At 53.8% G+C, this 22,845-nt stretch overlaps 1 protein-coding gene across 3 annotated transcripts in view; it reads right to left on the bottom strand.

Moving 5' to 3' along the window:
* The window catches only part of LAMC3 (laminin subunit gamma 3), a 60,975-nt gene that overhangs the window by 12,979 nt on the left and 25,151 nt on the right, over positions 1 to 22,845 (bottom strand). For all 3 annotated transcript variants that reach the window (XM_059925847.1, XM_059925848.1, XM_059925849.1), the window contains exons 7-20: positions 22,090 to 22,188; positions 19,230 to 19,366; positions 16,508 to 16,618; positions 14,422 to 14,614; positions 14,125 to 14,243; positions 11,756 to 11,974; positions 9,894 to 10,082; positions 6,007 to 6,252; positions 5,010 to 5,163; positions 4,200 to 4,342; positions 3,526 to 3,704; positions 2,058 to 2,193; positions 833 to 1,038; positions 375 to 451 (exon numbers count right to left, since the gene is read on the bottom strand). In XM_059925847.1, coding sequence (XP_059781830.1) covers positions 375 to 451; positions 833 to 1,038; positions 2,058 to 2,193; positions 3,526 to 3,704; positions 4,200 to 4,342; positions 5,010 to 5,163; positions 6,007 to 6,252; positions 9,894 to 10,082; positions 11,756 to 11,974; positions 14,125 to 14,243; positions 14,422 to 14,614; positions 16,508 to 16,618; positions 19,230 to 19,366; positions 22,090 to 22,188 — 2,208 coding nt within the window. The remainder of the gene's footprint in view (positions 1 to 374; positions 452 to 832; positions 1,039 to 2,057; positions 2,194 to 3,525; positions 3,705 to 4,199; positions 4,343 to 5,009; positions 5,164 to 6,006; positions 6,253 to 9,893; positions 10,083 to 11,755; positions 11,975 to 14,124; positions 14,244 to 14,421; positions 14,615 to 16,507; positions 16,619 to 19,229; positions 19,367 to 22,089; positions 22,189 to 22,845) is intronic.

Raw genomic sequence — 22,845 nt, 5'->3', positions numbered from 1 at the left:
TGTGCATATTCTGTGCAATTCTGTGAATATACTGAAAACCACTGAATTGTACTTTAACTGGTTGACTTGCATGGCATGTGAATTATATCTCAGTAAAGCTGTTATAAAAAAAAGCCAGTGAAGGCTCTCAGATGCCTTCAGTCGACCAATGTTAGCAGACCCCCACCCTGACCCCCACATCTCATGCCGTCCTTGCACACCTCTCCTTCCCACGGCGATGACACTTCAGCTCTGTACTCAAGTGATTCCAACTCCCGGGGTGGGGATACCTATGGGGCTGGCCCTGACCCTGGAAGCCCCCAGCAGAAGGGCTGGTCTCCCTTCATGGTTGTGTGGCCAGGACCTCACCATGCTCCCGGGGCATAAGGGCTCACCTCCTGGCGAGGGCACGGGCCTCTGTGGCCAGGTGGCTCCAGTTGGTGGGCTGGCCGAGCCCTTCCTGAGGAATCGCCTTTAGAGAAGAGAGAGAAATAGGAGGAAACTGACGGTCCATCCCTGAAGGGCAGGGCCTACATCTGGCTAAATTGTTGGGCAGACCTGGGCCATGCCACTTATTTCATAAACGCTCAGAGCCAGCCACAAAGTCAGCATCCAGTGGGCGGAGCCCTAGAGCTTGGAAATAACAGTAACGACGCCTACCACTTGCTGGGCATTCACTGTCTACTTGGAATACGACTCGTTCTTTGCAAATATTATCTCACTGAATCGGCAGAGGAGGCACTGTGTGACCGCTATTTTGCAGATGAGAAAACTGAGCCTCCCAAAGCAGGGGGTGGGGGCATGCCCCAGGCTCAGTAGAGGGGAGGAGTTGGGGAGGGGTCCCCTGGGGTACCAGAGATGCAAGGATGGTGGCTGCATGCAGAATCTCCTCTTCTGAGGACTCCAGCACCGCCTCTAGGTCTGCCAGCTGGACGCAGGTCTTCTCAGCTCTGGCCTGGGCACAGCGGGCATTCCTGCTCAGTGCCCGCAGCTGCTCTCGGGCAGCCTTCACAGCACCCTCAAGGCCTGTCACCTGCTCCAGGAAGTCTTCCTGGGCCCCTGCAGAAAGCCCAGAGTCCAGGAGTCACAGAGCAGTCGAGATTTCACTATAAAGCCTGCACCTTCAAGGGGCCCCATCTGTGTCCTCTACTCCTCCTGGGCACAGCTTGACTCCATCACCAGGCCTGAGCACTGGTTCCAAAGGAAAGGCCTCCCCATTTTACAGGTGCGAAGGTTGAGGCCCAGAGATGGCAAATCATGACCCAAGGTTCCCCAAACAGGAAGTCAGCCACAGAGGAAGGGCTGGAAGGAATCCAGGCCTTCTAGATCCACAGCGAACAATTCCTGAACCTGAGACAGCAGTAAAACCCGCCTTGAGTCAGCTCTGTAATTCGTAGCGTGGCTCAGTGTGGGCGTTTTAACGCACAGCATCTGATAGCTCCCTATTCTGTTAGTCTTGCAAACAGGTGCTCAGCTCACCTATGGCTGCTACAGGAGTACAGGTGCTTGTGAACACGAAATTTAACAAAATAAGCAATTCACGCTTGATGCTCCTAAATTTCAGTGTCCCAGGGACAAATTCCACGTGGACTTAATGACAATCTTTTTTCTTATTTACCCATTTATTTTCTATGCTGGGGATACAGCAGTGGGCAAAACGGCCAACAGTCAAAGACAGCAGGAACTTTACCTGTTCAGCACCTGGGACAGCGCCCCAATGATTATTTGTTGAGTGACTGACTCAACGAATAAACCCAACCCTGTCCTGACTGAGCTTATGGGTACAGTCTAGGTGGCGCAGGGGGCATGGGGACCGAGGCTATAGTCAGAGGCTGATGTTAATAAAGCTACAGAATACAACTGGGTGAGGGATATTGAAAGAGAGGTCCGTGGGATGACGGGACCACATAGCAGGAGGAACTCACTTAGTTGGGGAGGTCAGACAGGCTCTCCCAGCAAGTGAGTTCTCCGAGGGGTGAACCCGACTGAGGTCAGACTGAAGGGCTCCAAAGGGGGCATCTGACCAGCCAGCCCCCTCCCCTTGCCTCCCAGTCTCCCACTCTGCTCTCCCACTGTACCTTGCAGCAGGGGGTGGCCCTGGTAGACGTCCCCCCGTGGGGCCTCTCCCTGTAGAATGTCCAGTGGTCCCCTGCCACAGTTTGACCCCTGCAGCCACCCTTCCATCAGGGTCAGTCTGGCCTTCAGCTTGGCAGCCTGGAGGGGTCAGGGAAGGAACGGTGTGTGAGGCTGGTGGCCTAAAGTCCTGCTTGGAAACCTCTGCCTGGCCTGCCCGCCCCGAGCATTGCCTTCTCCAATCCTACCCTGGGCCCCAAAGCTAAGGACACACCGGACCTCTGAGAACCAACTGTGCCCACCCTGTCCTCGGAGCTGTCCCTTCCCTTCTCATACCCACAGCACCTGCTGGCATTCAGCTGACCACACCTCTGCCCTACTGAGGGAGGGAAGGGAAGGGAAGCCCCAGGACGATTTCTGTCTGTTTTGCTATGTTCCCAGGACTTGGCACAGAGCAGGCATGTGATCCTTGCAGGCTGAGTAAGTGTGCTTTGCAATGTCTCCGAGCCCCATTCTTTCAATCATATGAACAATACATGCATTTATGGAGCACTTGCTAGGGGCCAGGTATGAGCGACTGCTGGCCACGCACCAGCTCACGTTCACCTTGTAACCACCCTAAGGGGCAGGGGATACAGGTCCCGAGCCCACGCCTCGATTCCAAAGTCCAAAATGCTCTGAAAACCTGCAAAGCTTTCCATTCCTTATTGGGTGGCAAAATCAGGTTGAAAAAACCCTGCACTCATTTAGAAACTAAACTGCTCTGAACAAGGCTACTTATGATCTTTATTTACCCCCTTGGTGTGACTATTCACCTGTTTTCCTGCAGATGTATCACTGGGTTTGATTAGGGGGCTGGCCCAGGCACCGCTGGGAGTGGTACCTAATATTCAGCACACACCATCCTATCTTTCTACAGAACCATCACTGGTTTCAGGTAAGGGGCTGCAGGCCTGAACTATTTCATTTTGGAGTAGGAGAGACACACTGAAACTTACCAAGGCTGTCACCTGCCTGGGCATGTGACAACTAACAGGGTTGGTGGGGGGGGGTTGGGGAACCCCAGAGGTCATGCTCCTGACCCCTGCGCGACACCACCTCCCTGCTTGAAATACTACTTGTGTCCCATAATGGGCATTGCCCTCCTCCTGACCCTCCTTCAAAGGGCCTTCTGTGGTCTCGTCCCCATTGAACTTGAAAAAGTGTGAGACCTCGGCCTGGGTGGTCGGGAAGGACATGCCGCAGGAGCCACCTTTCTCCTGTCCGCTCAGGAGCCAGGGAAGGGCAGAGGTGGGGCTGGGCCAGGTGGCTGGGTGGGCACAAGAAGGAGGTGGCTGGTGGTCCCTGAAGGCCTGAGAGCTGTGGGTAAGTGGGCATTTCCCGGTGCCCAGCACAGAGCTGGTGCTCACTGAGGGCATGAAATGAACAGAAGGTGCAGCGGCCCTGGGCAGGGCCTGGATGGGGAGGGCTCACCTCCTTCTTCACCAGGGCGTAGCAGGACGGGCACTCCTGGCAGTGTGTGCCGCCGGCCGTGAGGAAGAAGTTGTCCTGGCAGAGGTCACACTTGTAGCCCACAAAGCCGGGCTTGCACACACACGTGCTGTTCTCATGACATTGGGCCGAGGCGGCGCCCAGCGGGGAGCACCTGCAGGCTGGGGGGGGCCGGGGCAGACGGCGCTGGGTGCCCTGATGGCCACCCCACACTGGAACCCCCAGGTCCCCTGCAACCTTGCACCTGGCTGCTCCAGACCCCGTGGGCAGCTCAAGTACATTCCTGGGTCCTTCCTGGGAGACTGATTCAGAAGGTTGGAGGTGATGACTGAGGGCCTGAGTTATTTCAGTGCCCCTGGGATCTGAGGACCAGTCAGGTTTAGGACTGCCATACAGTCTAACCGTACAAATGGGGCCCAGAGAGGTGACCTGATGGCCCCAGGCACACAGGAATTTAGCAGTGGAGTCTAGGACTAGATTCTTGGCCTCCTATGCTGTCTTCTGCTCTGCTCACTCACTCCATGTTCCCACGGCTGCTCTAAGAAAACCTGCCCCGTATCTGATCTCTCTCCTGCTGCATGGCCATCTTCCCCACTGGTCCTCTTTCCTAGAAGCCTCATTCTCTAGGCAGCCTGGGAAGGACCCGACTTCCTTACCCCGGCAGCCCTTGATGGAGAAGCCGAAGAAACCCAGCTGGCATCTGTCACAGGCCTGGCCCTCGACGCCTGGACGGCAGGGGCACTGCCCGGTCTCGGGGTGGCACTGGTCCTCCTGGGAGCCCAGCGGGTGGCACTTGCAGCTACAATAAGGGAAGGGACCCAGGTCTGAGTCCAGCTCTGGGCCACTCCCAGCCCCACCTCTGCCGGCTAGGGCTGGTGATCACGCCCTCTGTTGACAAGGCCCCATCTCTGTGTCTGCACACGTCAAACAGCTTCCCTCAAGCTGTGCCCCGGAAAGCACAGTCTCATAAAATGCTCCCCCCATCCCAAAAAAAGGTATGGGGACATATATACATTTGGACTATACCCTTCAGTTGGAAAGTCACAATGCAATTAGCATATTAAAGGCCTGAGAAGTCTGGTCAGGAAGAAACCTGTTTGCTTCACTGGGCATTTCCCTGGAGTTCTCCACTGCTCCGTAAAGATGGTATCTAAGCTGCTGCCGTGGCCCAAAAGGTCACAGAGTGACGGAGTTACCGAGAAGGGAATCAGAGACCAAACCAGCCCCTGCCCACCTGGACATCCCTTAGGGCTGCTCTTGGCCCGCATCCTGGGTTGGCAGGGCCATGAATCTGACCCCCAAGGGACCGTCCCTTTGTCCCCCTTCAGTGCAGGGCACAGTGTACCTGGCAGTGGGCCTGGGATGACGCATGCCAAGCCAGGCCCCTCTCTGGAGGCTCCCTGGCGACTTCTTCCCTCCTGGAGAAACACCCAGGGGAAGGGCACCCACAGCCTCGCCCCACCCACCTCCGGCAGCCCCTGCCAGGCTGGAGGTGGTAGAAGCCAGGGCTGCAGTGGCCACAGTCCCGTCCGGTCGCGTGAGGCAGGCAGGCGCACTGGCCGGTCGCTGGGTCACAGGGCCTCTGCTCACTGACTGAGCCCTTCTGGTGGCAGCTGCAGGCTGGGGGTGGGAGCGGGAAGGCAAGTTGGGGAGCCATGCCGACCATCTGCTCAACCTTTGGGGACCCAGGAGAGGCAGAGAAGATGGGGAGCCCACAGAGATGACTCACGTTTAGCTCAGACTCCTAAGCAGTCTCTGAAAAAAGGTTCTAGGGCTGGGCTCAAGTCTCAGCCCATTTTCTATGTCCTTGGACAGACAGCCCAGAATAGTCGTGGTGGCAGATGGCCCTTCTGAGCCTGCCCTGAGTCCCCACAGGCTGGAGAGAAGGCCAGAAACTTGGTTGGGGGTTAGGGGCAGACCTCTGTTCCCACTGTTTTGGGTCACTTGTCTCTGCTCTCCTGGGCCCCATAAAACAAGAGGCTGACAGGTGCTGCAAGGAGCAGGGGCTCAGGAGCACGTGAGTTTGGGGCAAATGCTGAGCTTCTCCCTGCAGCACTTCTGGAAGCCTCCCACGAGCTCATGCACGCTGTGGCCCTCTGAGAGGGCGCAGAGGGCTGAGCATCTCGGTGGGGAGGCACGGCCTGACAGGAAGCCCAGGGGCAGGACAAACATGATGAGTGGCACAGGCCATCTGGGACAGTCTTGCATGCCAACTGTGGAGCGTGAGATAAGTGCTGAATTATCCAGGCAAGAAAAAAAAAAAAAATCACAGGGTCAGAGTTGATCAGATCCCAAGGCTGAAAGACCTCGGAGATGAGCAAACCCTTACACTTTCTTGACAAGGCAACAGGGAAGGTGAGTAACCTGCCTAAGGTTGCACAGCCTTGCAGAGCAGCCAGCTGGATCTGGTGGAGAAGGGGCCCACCACGCCCCACCCTGTGGGTCTGGGAGGGGGGCACTCACGCATGCATTTGTCTGCGGGCCGAGGGGACAGGGCGCTCCCGTAGAAGCCTTCCTGACAGCTCTCACAGTGGGCACCTGTCGTGTTGTGTAGGCATCGCAGGCAGCGGCCGGACAGGGGGTCACAGTTGCCCACTGCGTTGGGGTCCACGTTCCCACTGCACTGACACAGCTGGCAGGGCTGGGGGGCCCCAGAGAGCCCCAGCGGGTCCCCAAAAAAGCCATCATCACAGATCTCACAGCGCCACCCTGGGAAAGGAGAAATCTTGTGTGATTGAGGAACCCAGCCCGCTGGGTCCCTGAGGGATGAGGCCGGGCACGAACCAAAGTGAGCTCCCTCAAGTCTCCTTGTGGAGCAGAGCAGGGGCTCTGGGATCAGTCTGACCTGGGGCCAGGGCCCAGCTGGGCCATTAGCAGGCTGTGTGGTCTTAAGCAAGTCACTGTGCCTCTCTGAACTTGGGCTCCTTGTCTGCAGAGTGGGGACAATAATGGCAGCTACCTCAAAGGACTGTTGAGAAGGTTTGGTGAGATCACTTGTGCAAAGCACTTAACACAGGTCCTGGCACATGGCTGGTGCTCAACAGTAGTGGCTGTTGTCACCCATTCACCATCATCACCCTCCTCGTCATCATGTCATCACCCACATTCTCCTCATCATCACCAGTCTCTTCATCAGCGCCTTGACCATCATCTTCATCATTATCGTCATCACCACCTTTGTCGACGTCATCTTCATCTTGCTCATCTTTGTCATCGTTATCATCCATCATCTTCATCATTATCTTCATCATCATCACCTTCATCATCATCTTCATCACCATCTTGATCTTCATCATTAGCATCAACTTGATTATCTTCATCATCTTCATCATCGTCTTCCTTGTCTCCATCTTCAACAGCACTCTCACCCTCTTCTTCACCCTTCTGTCCCTCATCCTCTCCCCCGTCTCCCTCCCTCAGCTGTGGTTGCTTTTTCGTTTGTGGTTTCTGACCCCTTTGCCTTTTCTGCTTCTCATGGTTTCTGAACTCCATTTGGACTGTTTATTTCATACTCCCACCTTGCTTCCTGGGTTTGATCTGGGGCTGCTGCTTTATCTTCCAGCCCCAGGGTTACTGTGAGTCTCAAAAAAGATGGTGTGTGAGGAGGCCTTTGGAGGGTCATGGCCTGGGAGATTCACTCTGAACACAGATGGGGCATAAAAGAACACACTTGTACCATGTGCTTCATGCAGTGGCAGATCATTCTTGGTAAATACACCTTCCTCTCTGTGTATATCTGCATGAAACAGACGACTGGGGGCACTCTGGGGGTGGCAGGATGATGGGCATCTTAAGCTGTCTTCTTGCTTGTATGCACATTCATGTTCCTCTTTACACTTTTACAAACAGTTTACATTGTTACAATGAGTATTACTAACTTTATAATTTAAAAAATAGCTACTGTCGTGGTGAAAAATAGTTGTGGGCTCCCTGCGTCCTCAAAGTTCATTGGTCCAGTTGAAATCAAGTTAATGCGACTAAAGGTGGGCAACCTTGAACACGGAGAGGAGGAATACTAAGGAAGAGATGAAAAAAAAAGAGAGAAAAGGAAGGAAAAGAAAAATCTGAATGGAGTTCAAGGTAGAGGCTAATGTCTGGCTTTGAGACTCTGAAATAGACATGAAGTAAGAGGGGGAAATTCAATGATTAGGACTCCACGCTCTCACTGCAGAGGGCCTGGGTTCAATCCCTGGTCAGGGAACTAAGATCCTGCAAGCTGCGCAGCGTGGCCAAAAAAACAAGTAAGACGGGCAAACACCATTTTGAAGAATGTGGTCTCCATAGTTAACCTGCCATCCACCTGGGACCAAGTGAGGACAGCTCCCAGGTAGGAGGCAGCTGCAAGGGTTCAGGATGGTAAACAAGTGAGGCAGGCAGGGATCAGGACTTGACCCTGGTCAGTCCCGGCTCAGACTGTCTGGGTGAGTTCTCTGCTCAGACTGCCTGGGTGAGGGCTTTGGCGGGACCTGAAGGATGCTGGTGTGATAAAGACAGGAACTGGTACAAAGCCCCAGGGCCTAATGTCGACCCCAGGCAGCCTTCCCAGGGTTCCCTCTGTGGACAGCAGTGCCATGCTCCCCCGAAACCCTCCCTTGGGTAACTTCTCTAAGTGTCCCCCCCTCACTGAGTGGGATCCCCTCGTGTTGCAGACCAGAGGAAGCCACAGGTAGGGAGCCAGGAGATATGGGGAAGTTTATGGAAACAGAGGGGCATCATGATGGCAGGGGGCAGGGTCCTGTGGTGGGACCTCACTCCCTCAGTTCTTGGGACCCGTGCTCTGGGGCATCTCCCCAGCCCTGCTAGCCGTCAGGGAGCTGCTTTCAGAGTGGTCCCAACAAAGCAGGCATCTGACAGGACCGAGGTAATGGGCTGTCCTGATGCAGCCACAGGTACTAGATGTAGAACCAGATGTCTGGGAACCCTGGAACATTATGCCAAGTGAAACAAGCCAGACACAGGGCTTCCCTGGTGGCGCAGTGGTTAAGAATCACCTGCCAATGCAGGGGACACAGGTTCAAGCCCCGGTCCAGGAAGATCCCACATGTTGAGGAGCAACTAAGCCCGTGCGCCATAGCTATTGAGCCTGCGAGCCACAAATACTGAGCCTGCATGCCACAACTACTGAAGCCCACACGCCTAGAGCCCGTGCTCCGCAACAGGAGAAGCCACTGCAATGAGAAGCCCACGCACCGCAATGAAAAGTAGCCCCTGCTCGCCGCAATTAGAGAAAGGCCGCGTGCAGCAACAAAGACCCAACGCAGCAAGAAAGGAAGGAAGGAAGGAAGGAAGGAAGGAAGGAAGGAGGAAACAAAGAAGCTAGACACAAAAGGACAAACACCGTCTGAGTCCACTTACATGAGGTACCCAGAATAGTCAAATTCAGAGACAGAAACTAGAATGGTGGATGGCAGGGGCTGTGAGGAGGGAGAACTATTAAACAATAATTTAATGGGTGTGAAGTTTCTATTTAGGATGATTAAAAAAAATTCTGTGGATGGATGGTGGTGATGGTTGCACAACATTGTGAACGTACTTAAGGCCAGTGAATTGTACACTTAAAAATGGTTAAAATGGCAAATTTTATGTTATGCGTATTTTGCCAAAATTAAAAAAAATCAATAATGGCATATACCAAAAAACCATTGAACTGTACACTTTAAATGGGTGAATCATAGGGTATGTGAATAATATCTCAATAAAGCTGTTTTTTAAAAAAAAAAATCAGCTGCCTAGGATGACTCTGAGTCCTGGAGCGGGAATGAGAAACAGGCAGAGGGCTGGGGATGGGGACACTTCTGCTTCAGACATTTATCTGGTGACAGTTTAAAATTTTATTTATTTATTTATTTATTTATTTATTTATTTATCTATCTGATGCGCCATGTGGCTTGCAGGATCTTAGTTCCCCGACCAGGGATTGAACCCAGGCCCACGGCAGTGAAAGCGCCGCGTTCTAACCACTGGATTGTCAGGGAATTCCCATGACGACATTTTTTTAAAGCTGCAAGTTCAATCAGAGGTTTTCCACCTTATCTATGTAAAAGAATCAGCCAGGAAACTTGATAAGAATACGGATTCCTGAACTCTGTCTTAAGGTACTAAACCAGGCTCTGCGGGGCCAGGACCGGACATGAGGATTTCCAAAATCCCACGTGGTATGTTCAGTGGCCCAAGTTCTGACAGGAACCCATTCAGCCCGGGGCCTGGCTATGGGGCTATGAGACTCAGTGTCCCCAGAGGTCAGGCCTGTCACCCCTAAGCGGGGCCCTCCGTCATCTGTCACACTCCAGACCCAGGACTCACTCCTGGAGGCCGGGCAGAGGCAGGGCCCCAGGGCATGAGCCACTCACCTCTCTGGCCCGGGGGGCAGTGGGTACACACCACCTCTCTGCTCTCTGGGATGGTCACGCAGGCCGACTGTCCAGGGCACGGACAGGGCTGGCAGTCATCGGCTTGGCCTGTGAAGGGGTTGCCGTAGAAACCTGGCAAGCAGTGCTCACAGGACGGGCCCTCGGTGTGGTGGCCGCATAGGCAGATCCCTGAGGGGCAAGACAAGGACCTGGTCACCACTGTCTGAGCCCAGACGCTCCAGCGACAGCAGGCAGGCTTCTGGCCGTGGGGGCCACAGAGCCCGTCCCAGGCAGAAAAGGGGTGGGGACACTTCCAAGGTGGAGGCAGCATAGCCCAGGGATGAAGCGTCCACCCCAGGTTCACATCCGCCACTTACTGACCGTGTGAACCTGGGCACCCCTGTGCCTCAACGTCCTCACCTGCAAAATGGGCATAAATGGCTCTGACCTCAAAAGATTTTCATCAGGATTCAGTGAGGCCATGCAGTCAAAGTGCCCTGCACAGTCTCTCGCACACAATTATTATTACTGTCGTCATTATTATTTTGTATTCCAAAACCTGTAACCGAACCAGCTGACGATACAGCTAGCATTTGCTGTCACGGTTTTCCTTTTCCTCTTCCTCTGTGTCCTCTTTTTCCTTTTAATTGAAGCCTCCGTGTCTTCTTAACTTCAGGGACAGTGACACAGACCCAGGATTCTGGCCTTGACATGAGGTGCCCGTTTAGGGGGTCTATGGGTTTCCAGAGGTTTCCTGGTCTCATAGAACAGAACCCCCGTCTCTGCCCACTGGTTTCTAATGAAGGGGATTCTGCAAACCCCCTTCTCCAGCCCCACAGCATCTGGAGTCTTCTCAGAGCCACTGCCAGGGACTAAGGGAGGAGCCTGGCCGAGAAGGGGTTAAGCAAGACCAGCACTTCCCAGAGGCCCCCAGCAGCACCCAGCAGGGACTGAGGGGAACAGGAGGGGAGGGGACGCAGGGCGGACAGGCAGAGCAGGGGTGGCATCCAGGGGGAGCTGTCACACCTGCCCTGCTTCCCACTGGTCCCTGTCTCGGCCCAGCACCCACACGCTCACTACCCCTCCTCCCATCCAGGGTGGACGGCAGTGGCTGCTGTGCCCATTTTACAGATGAGGACTCGCCCAAATGGAGCTGGAGGTCACGCCAAGGCAAGGGGCTCCGAGGGATGACAAACTAGTCCCATCTCATGCGACAACTCTCCTGGAGCCCTGCATAGAAGGACTATGAGGTCTCATCTGGCTCGATTAGTGATGCCTGCCATGGGCACAAGAAGCGGGGAGGCCCCTCATGTCGCCGGTGCATGCCCACCCTGGCTGGCCTGTTCATTCCCAGGTTACTGTGCTTTGTCAGCTGAGAAAAGACATTCCCTTTCCGGAGACCCCAGCAGCTCCAGAAGAGCAGCAGGGCGCTGACCCTCCCACCTCCTGTGCGAGGGACCAGCGTCCAGCCCCTGTCAGGCGTCTCCTGCTCAGTGACTGTGGGCGAGGTCTTTCCCCAGGTTTCCTCTGCTACAAGTGGGGATGAATAGCTGGTACTGAACTTGTGGGAGGAGTAGCTCTGCCACCTATTGGCCGTGCAGCCTCCCTGCACTTTAGGTCCTTCACCGGTAAGACGGGACAGGAATGGTCCTGGCACCGCCAGGGGTTTTTGCAGGATTCAATGACATAGCATATAAAAAGGTGCCTAGCACTTGGAGGGACTCGAGTACACCATTTTATCGGTATTGTTTTTTGTGATCACTTACATGCTCATAGCTGACCCCGTGCAGGTCAGTACTCATCTCGCTGTTCTGTGTGCCCAGGTGGCCTTGCGGGGGTGGGGGGGATGCAGGGAGACTCACCTGTGTTGGGGTCACAGGTGCCATGCTGGTTACAGGTGCAGGGAACACAGCTGGCATAGGGACCCCCCAGTGGTGTCTCCCTCTTGTATCCCAGAGCACAGGACTCACAGAACTGGCCCGTGTAGCCCCTGGGACATGAGCAAGTCTCCACCCAGGAGGCTGGGGGGGAGAGCCCCCGCCGGGCCGACGTGAGCCGGACCTCAGTCAGGAACACTGGGCCTGCAGATCGAGGAGAGAGAGAAGGAGAGCGTTCCATGCACATGTTTCTCCCCCAAACCTTCCTATTCACATATGTAAAAGGCAAAGGGTTATTGGCCCACGTATACAAAGGCAGTCCATGGATCACTTACGATGTTTAAAAAACAGACCAAGGGCAAAGGAAAAAATAGGTAATTTTCAGAAGGAGAAATAGATATGGCTGGGAATTTTACAGAAAGACATTCACTCTCACTGGTTATTAAAGACGTGTACATTTAAAGACTGCTATCATTCACGACCCTCAGATTGGTGAGCATTTTACAGATCAGTGACAGTGGAGGATGTGGGTGCGGGGAACTCAGGCACGGGACTGTGGGAATACAAATCACGAGGTCCTGCTCCTAGCAACAGGGGAGTAGCTCCTATCAGACCAAGCTTCCCACAGAAAACAACTAGAAACTTGGGACAAAATATAAAAACTACCTGTAAACGCTGGCAGGAAACCAGAGCAGGTAAATAGGGGAGGAGAGTGGACACTGTCATCAGAATATAGATTGGCACAGCCTTGCTGAAGCAAAATATGATAGCATGTGTCAAAATGTAAAATGTACACTCTTTGACCTAACGTTTCCGTTTTGAGGAATTTGTCCTAAAGACACACTTGCACGAGGATAAAAGACCTTTATACGAAGCTGTTCCCTGCAGCGCTGCTGGCAGCGGTGAAAAGCTGGAAACCACTTCAACACCTATGAATAGGGGGATGGGTAAAACTTTACGGAGCATCTCTACCACGGAGTGATACGCGGTGGACATAGAGAGCCAGGCTTTTCTACGTGTAAGGCAATTAACAACCTCCAGGATGCACCGTTAGCTGAAAAAAGCAAGTGGCAGATCATTATACTGTGGGATCACATTTCTGCATTAAAAAAATACAAATGTAAGTACATGCACACAGAAAGGTCTGGAGTGATACACCCCAGAACGTTATCAGTGGGCAGAGGAGGTTTGGGGGGTGGGGTGAGATGAGTATCAATATGTCCACGTGCGTCTCCACTTCACCCCCAGCACAGGCCTGGCCTAAGTAGGTGCTTTGTAAACATCTGTTAACTGACGGCTGAGTGAGTGACAGAAGGAAGTTCTGGAAGCTGCTGGAAAGAGTAAAAATGAAATTCCTGCAAGGGGGGGTCTGGGGAGCAGGGAGTACTGGCAAGGATGATGGGGATGAAGGCAATTAAACCACAGCCCCAAAGAGGAGGAAGGTCTGGGGCTGGAGGGGGCTGGGTTACAACCCCCAAGCCTTGGACTCAAAGGGGCCCCAGGAAAAGCTGGCCATCTAAGCCAGGGGTTCTCAAAAGGAGCAAATCACCTTCCTAGAAGCAGTGACTGTTTGGAATTCATACGGTTATTTTAAAATATCATTTACTTTCCTTTTATTTATTCTGTGTACTACAGTTAGAATATTATACTGTTTTTTCAAAATTGTGTCTAGGTTATAACATCTGTGAATTTCATTTCCAGATAGTAAAAGGGGTGCTGTATATGAAAGATCTGTTCTAAAAAGGGGCATGGAGGATACCTGGTCTAGGCACATACAGGTACGGGATGGAGAGGAGAGAAAGTACATTAAGGAAAAAGGGAGGAACCAGGAACAGTCAGAGGACCATCAGGGCAATCACCCAGTGACCAGGATGGGAGGTGGTGAGAAGTCCCGGTTGAAGCTGTGATGACTTAGCTGGTTGGTTGAGAGGGTTTAGAAACCAGGCTTTCTCTAGGCGCAACACCTCCGATCACCAGCAGGGGGAAGCGATCCCCTGCGGCCAGCACCAACCTAGGGCCCTCTAGAGTCCGGCCTCCTGGCAATGGCGGACTCCGCCATGGTGCGACCACGCCAGGTTCTTGGCTGCCTTGTGGCCAAGCACCCGTCCCTTAGAGCTGCCCATCCTCAGGCCCCTCACCTGTCCAGCCCCTGCCTCTGTTCTCAGCACCCACTCCTGCTGCCCTTACTGGTTATATGAACTTGGGCAAGTGTCCCAACCTCTCTGAGCCTCAGACTCCTTCGTGGTAAAGTGGGGACGGTGACCACCTGCTGTGAGGACTCAACAAGGCTATGCACGAAAGAGCCCGGGGGCCTGGCTGGTTTGGGGGCCGGGGGTGTCCCTATCATGACAAACCGGAAGGGCTGGCGCTGTGGCCGCTGGCCTGGATGTGCAGAGCACTCAGATTGGTGAGCAGCCGCTGGAAGTGGAAGGGGGGCAGCGGAGGGTCCACGTCCTCGGAGGTCTCTTGCAACCTGGCAGGGGGAGGGGGTCAAAGCAGAACCTGAGGCCCGGGGCAGGTGGTGCCAGGAAGCCTCCAGCAGGAGTGGGGAGGGCGGGAGCCCCCAGACCCCGGGGAACCAAGTGTGCCTGGACCTCAGGGACCACCCCGACTGCTCGACCCCATCTCTCAGGACAGAGCAGGACACTTACAGGAACTTGAGCTGGACCTCCCCCGGCTGTCTGGCGTCCAGGTGGCTGGGAGAGCTGGAATGCCGCAGAGTCAAGGTCAGACCCGCCCCTTCCAGCCTCAGCCTCGCAGGGATGGGGGAGCCCCTGGGCGGGACCCGGAATGTCAGTGTGAGGGGCTGCCCATAGCTGAACCGCTGGTCTCCCAGGAACTTCTCTGAAGACAAGAGAGGGCAGCTTTGACGGTCTTCACTTAATTAGCTGGATTTTACATGTCTACACTGATTTTATTGGCAATTAAACCTTCAAAAGATAAAACTACAAAATCAAAGGGTCCCTGCACAGAAGATGCTGAGAGTGGCCCACGCATACCTCCGCAGACAGGGCTGGCTTCCTGGGCATGTGACCCTGGCAGTTACCTGGGGCCCCACGCCTGGCTTAATGCTCTGCTGTCACTATCTTGACACTCTTAAGACTTTTATCTTGGACCTTGGGTTTTGTAAGTGAAGTGCCATGGGACAAGGAAGTCTGTACAGGAGCAGAGGAGAAACTCACAGTATGCAAGGCGGTGGCACCTGCCTGCCCGTTCACGCAGCGCTCATGACGCCCAACACCCCGTGAGCTCAGAATCCCTAGGGACCCGCATCCATGGCATTTAGTGAGGCTCAAAGCGAGTACCAGGCAAGCGTGCCACACGTGTGACTAAGTAGGGGCACTGACAGCCCCCACGGGCCACACTTTCCATGGGAATCAGAACTTGCTTCCAGTGGAAAGAAGGCAGATGCACAAAGGACCAAGGGGCCCTATCATAGCCTGTCTTACTTTGTCATTTCTCTGTATTAGCCAAGTGCTTAGGCAGAAAATCATGACACAGAAGGAAAGGGACCAAAAGACACCCCATCCTTCCTCCCTTCAGGCCCTCTGTACTCACGAGTGTTTGTTGAATGTGTGCGTAAAAAGAAGTGAAATAAAAACGGTTGAGTTCGTCCACCACCTGCCCTGCCCACTGCAGTGTGCCCAGCACACTCAACAGAGAACCCAGCAAACACTTTTTGAGTGAATAACTCCTTTTTCTTAAATCCATTGACAAAGCAGCGAGGGAACAGAGCGTGTTTTCTGCTCTCGGGCTTCTGAACTTGGAACACCTGCCCCAGGAGGGGACCCGAGGACCCCATGTCCTTTGCTTCCTGGCTTCAGGGCGCATGGGTGCTGCATCCACACAGCTGCTCAGATGTCTGAGTGCCACCTCTCTAGTCCCTCTTGCAGAGAGAGGGAAAGGGCAGGACTGGGTGAAGGGAGCCAGTGGACCCCAGATCTGGCCACAGTGGAGCTAAGAATGGGCTCCAGGCTCCTGGTCTGATACAGTTTCCAGGAGACCAAAGCTGCCCTAGTTGGTGGGGAGTGGTTCAGAATAATCTAGAACTTCTTGCTTCTACAGGAATACCATGGCCCCGGGCATGGGGGTGCGGTGGCCTGGCGGGGTGAGACGCTGATAGGAAACGTGCAGAGATTGTCTGGGGTGCGACAGTGGCCTGAGGGAGCCCTGGGTGGCAAGGCTGTGATGAGGAAGCAGAGGCTGAGGGGCACGTGGTCGGCAGGAAAATGGCCCCCAAAAGTGTCCAGGTCCTGATCCCTGGAATCTGTGAATATGTTGTGCTGCATGGCGGGGGCAATTAAGGTTGCGGTGGAATTAAGGTTGTTAATCAGCCGGACCTTAAAATAGAGAGATTATTTTAGATTATCCAGCTGGGCCCAATGTAATCACAAGGGTCCTTCAAAGATGGGAGAGGAAGGCAGAAGAGGTGGTGTCAGAAAGATTTGATCGGCTTTGAAGGAGGAGGAAGGGCCACGAGCAGAGGGATGCCGGCCGCCTGGAGAAGCTGGAAAAGGCCAGGGAACGGATTCTCCCCCAGAGCCTCCCCCAGAAGGAGCACAGCCCAGCCAACACCGCGATTTCAGCCCAGCAAGCCCCGTTTTCGACTTCCGACCTCTAGAACACTGAAGAGAATACATCTGCGTTGCTTTTAGCCACTACGTTGGTGGTAATCGGTGACAGCAGCCGCAGGAAATGAACACGGGCAGCCCTGCCCCTGCCTGTGGAGGCAGGTACCTGGTGCTGTGAGCTCTTCCTTGTTCTCTGGGTCCAGGAGAAGCCCCCTCGGGCTCCATTGTGCAGGATGCTCTGGGCCCCCCACGCTTCTGGTCCGCCAGCCCTCGGCTCCTGGACAGCAAACACACACACGCCCCTGTGAGGCCCTGCAGGGTGGCCTCTGCCCCCTCCCACTTCACACCCTTTCCCGGGTCCCAAGGGCGACCCCCAGAGGCCTGAGTGCAGCCTGAAACACCAGGACCCAGGGAGGGGAGAGACTGTTCTAGAGACCGGCCAGGGGGGGGATGAGAGCCGGCTGGTGCTAGCAAACGCTCCGTGCCCAGAGCCAGGCAGCTCGGATCCCCGTTCCAGATCAGGACGGGGGTCTTGGGGTGGGAGGTGGCTCCAGAAGGAGCTAGGAGGCTCAGAGACCCGGCTCTGTTGGGGCACAGTCAGACCTCTGGGCCTGCCCTGCCCCTTCCGTGGGCGTTTTTGTTTTTTTTTTTTTAAATATATATTTATTTATTTGGCTGCGCCGGGTCTTAACTGTGGCACACCGGATCTTTAGTTGCAGCATGTAGGCTCTTAGCTTCAGCATGCAGGATCTAGTTCCCTGACTAGGGATCGAACCTGGGCCCCCTGCATTGGGAGCATGGAGTCTTAACCACTGGACCACCAGGGAAGTCCCCTTCACTGGGCTTTGAGCACATGATGAGGACATGAGGACAGCCCGGAGACCCCACTGTGGGCCGTCTCTAACGAGACTGGACTTGACCTCGTCTTCAGGTCTTTAGAGGATTTCCTCCCCCGTGACCTCACCACCCCGTCCTTCCAGGTGTGTGTGCCACGAGCCCCACTGCACCCAGGGAGGCCACCTGGTTAGGAAGTGGCCAGGTCAGGGTGGGACCCCAGTCCCAGTTCAGTCCACCCTCCCTCTGGTGATGGCAGTACACCAGGCACAGTCGGGCACAGAGCAAGTGACCCCCAGAGGGCGCTCTCCAGGGTGGCAGCTGGAGAATAGGGTGGAGGCCCAACACCTGGGGCACCCAAGGGGTGAGGAGGGAGGGATGAAGAAACAGAAAGAGGTCAGAAAGGGGAAGTCCGGGGCTCCTCCGTGCTAGACTAGGCTCTGCCCCTTTGCTGGCTGTGTGACCCTGGGCAAGTTACTTAACCTCTCTGAAGCCAGCTAGTGCCTCATCTGCAAAATGGGGGCAATGAGGTACTGTGGTCCCGGTAGCAGTTCTCAAGTTGGTTTGAATATCCTGGGAGATCCCTAAGGCTCTTTCAGGGGGTCCATGGCGTCAAACTATCTTCTAAATAACATTAAAATGTTATTTGCGTTTTTCATTCTCTTTCTCACGGTGAGAATTGTCCAGAAGCTACAGGATGTGTGATATCACAACAGACTAAATGGCAGAAGCCGTGGTAAGAATCAGCTGACTTCTATTAAGCCAGACCTTAAAGAGAGGTGCAAAAATGTAAAACGGGCAGCACTCTTCTACAAGTTTTTTGTCTTTTAAAAAGAGGGTTATTTTTCACAGGCAGAAGTTATATTTTGTTATAAGTTTACTACGGTCATCTGTAAATGAATTAATACACAGATATTTAAAAACTACTGTTTTAATTTCTAATACAGAAAATATCCGTATAAACAACCCACATAAACAAAAGGACTTTGAGGTTCTCTCTAATTTTCAAGAGCATGAAGGGATCCAGAGGTCAAAAAGTTTGAGAACTGCTGGCCGAGGGTGTTAGTGAGATCACGTGAGATGCTGAGACTGAAGTGCCAAACCCAGGGCTTGGCTCCAAGTGAGGAGGATCGTGATGTTATTCTAGGATCTATAAAATGAGTCCCTTCTGACGCTGACATCCTGGACTACAGCCCAAGTGACCACAATGCAGTCCCCATTCCAAGCCCCGCTCGGTCCTGCTTTCTGCGTGGTGTCCAGCAGAGGGCGCACTGCTCCCCCTGCATCTGGGGCGCCCCAGAGCCAGCCCTGAGGTTCTAGCTCCCTGGGGTAGATGCGGGGGTGGGGAGACTCAGTGGGCATGGCAGGGACCCACTCAGGCCATGATTTAATGCAGAATTCAGAGCTCCACTGCTTTCCTGCTCCAAAGATCCACCTGGAGCTGGGGACCCAGGTCCCCACAGCACCCCTGGACCTAGAGAGAAGACCTGCACAGCAGTGAAGAGCAAAACTCGGGAGCTGATGAACCCAAGGTGCCAACAACTAAGTTACGTGACCTTCCTTTTCTGGGCCTCAGTTGCCTCATCTGTAAAATGGGGATGAGAATATCTACCTGCCAGGGAATCCAGGAGGTTCCATGGGCATAACGAGCTCCGCATGGTGCCTAGCATACAGCAGCTGCTCAATAAATGGAGGCCAGGGGATCGAGCCCAGATCCCCAGCACTAGGATACACCAAGGGGGCCAAGGAGCAACTGGAAATTCCCCCACAGTCTCCAAAGGCTGCCAGGTGCCCACCCCCCACCCCTGGCAGCGGCCAGGAGGGAGCCAAGGGGTGCAGGTAGGTGCTGGGGGTACTGAAGGACCCAGAGGGGCACAGCTGGTGTGTAGGCCTGTGGGAGACGCCCGGGCTGGGGCCCGAGGCTGCCCCCTCCTTTCCACACTCACCCATACCACCATCGCAGGATCTCCCCAGAGCAGGACCCAGGACCGCCCGTCCCAGCTGGGCTGGGAAGCAGACCCCTCGGAGGTGGCTGCGGGGGGGGCACTTCTTACCCCGGCGGAAGTCGGAGAGGATGTGGTACTCCCGGAAGTGGGGAGCGGCCGCACACACCCTGGAGTGGCCGTAGCAGAAGCAGCTGCTGCAGCCGGCTGGGCTGTGGGACTGCAGGCTAAATGTGCCCGGGCGACATCTGCAATGGAGGCGGACATGCCCACGGGGGCCAGATGAATTGGCTACATTCGGGGGATCCCAGCTAGACTAACCAGAGCCCAGAATCACTGGGGAAAGTTGTTTTAATTTCAGATTTACAGAAGAGTTGCAAAGATTGTAGACACGAGTTCCCATGGCCTCTTCACCCAGCTTTTCCTAATGTTAACATCTGCCATTACCAGGGTACGTTTATCAAAGCCAAGAAATTAACAGTGATTAACGTTATTTCCTAAACCCCAGACTTTATTAGGATTTCTCCCCCTTTTCCACGAACATCTGTTTTCTGCTCCAGGATCCCATCCAGGACATGGCATTACATTTAGTGGTGTCCTTAATCTCATCTGTAACAGCTTCTCGGTCTTTCCTGGACACTTTTGACAGTACTGGTCAGATATTTTGTAGAATGCCTACTGTTTGGGTTTGTCTGGTGTTTTTCAAGATTAGACTGGGGCTGTGGGTTTGGGGAAGAAATAGAGGCAAAGTGCCCTTCTTCTCACATCATATCAGGGTAAATGATACCTGTGTGATGTCACTGGTAATGTATGACATCACTGGTCATGTATGATGTCACTGGTAAAGTTAACCTTCACCATTTAGTTAAGGCGCTGCCTGCCGGGTTTCTTTTCTTTTCTTTCTTTTTTTTTTTAAAATATTAATTTATTTGGCTGCGCCAGGTCTTAGTTGCAGCACACAGGATCTTCGTTGCCATGTGCGGGATCTTTAGTTGCTGCACGCGAACTCTTAGTTGTGGCATGTGGGATCGAGTTCCCTGACTAGGGATCGAACCCGGGCCCCTTGCATTGGGAGTGCGGAGTCTTAACCACTGGACCACCAGGGAAGTCCCTGCCAGGTTTCTCCACTGCAAAACTGCCATATTCTAGTCGTCAAAAGCAAGTCTAAATCTAGCCCAGGGTCAAGGGGAAGGGAATTAAGCTCCATCTCTGGGAGGGGGGCAGTAATCAAAGAATTGTGGACCTATGGTGAAAGCACCACAGTAATTAGTAAATATTTTGAGGGAGATATTTGGGGGCTATGCAAATATCCTGTTTTTCCCTCAAGTTCTGCCCACGAATTTCAGCATTCATCAGCGGCTCTGGCCTACAGCGATCGTTACTCTGATATTGTAACAGTGCTTTAATATTTCCCTCATTCCTTCTCCATTTATAATGTGGAATTCTTCTGCCAGGAAGATTTGTCCCTTCATCCCCCTGTATTTATTTATTCACTCATCTATTTATATCAGTGTGGACTCGTGGATGTTTATTTTATACTTTGCATTATAATCCGATATTGTTGTTATTTATTTTATTCCAGCTCTGGGAACTCTTTCAGGTTGGCGCTCATGTCCTTTTGACACAGGCCCCCATCCTGGTTTGGGGTTTTCTGGGTTTGTCTTTGTCTGGTTTTGTTTTTAAGCACTTCCCTGTTTTCTACAAGATGCTTCGGGCTCATCCTGTGTTTTCCCCGCCCCAGCCCCAGAATCAGCCATTTCTCCCAGGAGCCCTGCAGAGGCCTTTTACAAACACATATTCCTGGTTTGCACCATGGGGGCTCCATTTGGGCCGATCCAGGTGGAGGAATCCAATTCATAAGAAGCTGCCAATTACCCCAAAGCTGGGCCAGCTCCAACGAACACACCTCACCAGCCCTCCCATCTCACAAACAGGTAAAGTGAGGCTCAGAGGCGGACCTCCTCAAGGTACGAGGCAGTGGTGTAGAGCTAGTGGGATCTAGTCCCCCAACTCCACTCTGTCTCTTCAGCTTGAGGGGTCTTGGGGGAAGGAAGACCCAGCAGGGAGTCGACCTCCCACCCCAGGGCCCACAGGCCCCACGTGGACAAGGTGAGAGTCAAGGCCGGGCTTCTTCCTGAACCAGTAGAGGCCCAACATAGTCTGGCAAGAGTCGAGTCCACAATATACTGCCGTGTCAGGTTCCCCACACATGGCCCAGGGCCAGAGGATCAAAGAGGCCCTGGCACACCCCACGCTGGCTGCAAAGGCTTCAGAGGTTGGAGATGAAGCCAGGAAGAGGGGACAGAGTGTGCCCAAGGACATAAACCCACATTTGTCTGCCAGCCCATTGCTGGGGCTAGGAGGCCCCCTAAACACATGAAGGAGGAAGTACAGGGAAAAGTCCTTCTGCCTCATTGAGCCTTAGAAGCTCCATTTGTACCATGATAGGATGGCAAGGATGGCAAACAAGCTTGAATCTCAGCTCAATTGGTGGGAACTTCTTGGAGCAGGGCGTAGAGAAGGATTCTGAGGTTACAGTAGAGCTCATGGTAAACTGCTGTGGTCCATTGGTGATGTCTGCCCTGGGTGTGGGATGGGAGGGTTGTGGTAGCGCTCTATTAGTGATGTCTGCCCTGAGTGTGAGATGGGAGGGTTGTGGTACGAGTACCATGTATCTGCTCTCCCTGGATTAGATGGTCTCTCCTATCCTTTCTAGCTCTTTCTTTTCAGGATTCTGAGCTAGGGGAAAAAAGATGTATTTTCACAGCTTATGAACTCTCAGTGGTGGCGGGTCAAAGTATTAATGGTATTGTAAAGTCTTTAGATAACTTCCTGGGTGTCAGATCCATGGTGTTCCAGGAAGGGTGCCAGGTGGTGGGGTTGCCCAAGTCTGGGAGGATGATGGCCCCTGCTCTTCCCACCACCACTGAGGTCACTTCCAGCAGGCTTGTTATTGGGTCGCTACACCCACCTGTCACACAGGTTGCCTTCCACATTCTCTTTGCAGGGGCAGCGGCCACTGCGGGGATCACAGGTGCCCAGGCTGCCAGCGGGATTGCAGGCACAGGGTCTGCCAAAGAGAGAGGACAAGAGGAAAGCGTCCAACGAGCAACTCCAGAGTGGGAATAGCCCACGCTCCTTGGAAGGAATCTCTCTATCCTTCCCCACGCCCGAGAGGAACAGGAGGCAGGCTGACCCAAGAGCCTGCCCCCTGGCTCTACTGTTCCCACTGAGTGAAGGAAGTGACCCATCCGCTCACCTGAACAGTGATCTATCTGCCCACCCACCTGCTTATCCATCCATCCGTTCATCCTTCCATCCACTGATCCCTTTATTCATCCTTCCATCCTTCTATCCATCCCACCCACACACCTATTCACTCACCCATCCATGCATTTTCCATCCACCCACCCATCCATCTACCCATCCATCCATCCATCCCCCTTCTCATAAGACATGGTCCCTGTCCTCACAGAGCCTAGAGTCCAGTGAGGATGGACAGGCAAACAGGTAGATGCTGTACTTTGATACAAGCTATGGGAGAGAATGTACAAGAAGAGGCTGTGGCAGCACCAATGAGGTGTCTGGAGTGGGAACGAGGTGGGGAGTTGTACCTTGGCTGAAAATTAAAGAATGAGTAGGACTTTGTTCAGACACAGGCCGGGGAGAGGCAGGGTGTTGAGGGAGAAGAGAATGCTCTAGGGTAGGAGAAGTGGCAGGTACAGAG

This window comes from Balaenoptera ricei, chromosome 6 (genome assembly GCF_028023285.1).
Source record: "Balaenoptera ricei isolate mBalRic1 chromosome 6, mBalRic1.hap2, whole genome shotgun sequence".
NCBI lineage: Eukaryota > Metazoa > Chordata > Mammalia > Artiodactyla > Balaenopteridae > Balaenoptera > Balaenoptera ricei.
Note: the sequence above shows the minus strand (reverse complement) of the source record. Positions and strands in the feature narration are given on the sequence as shown.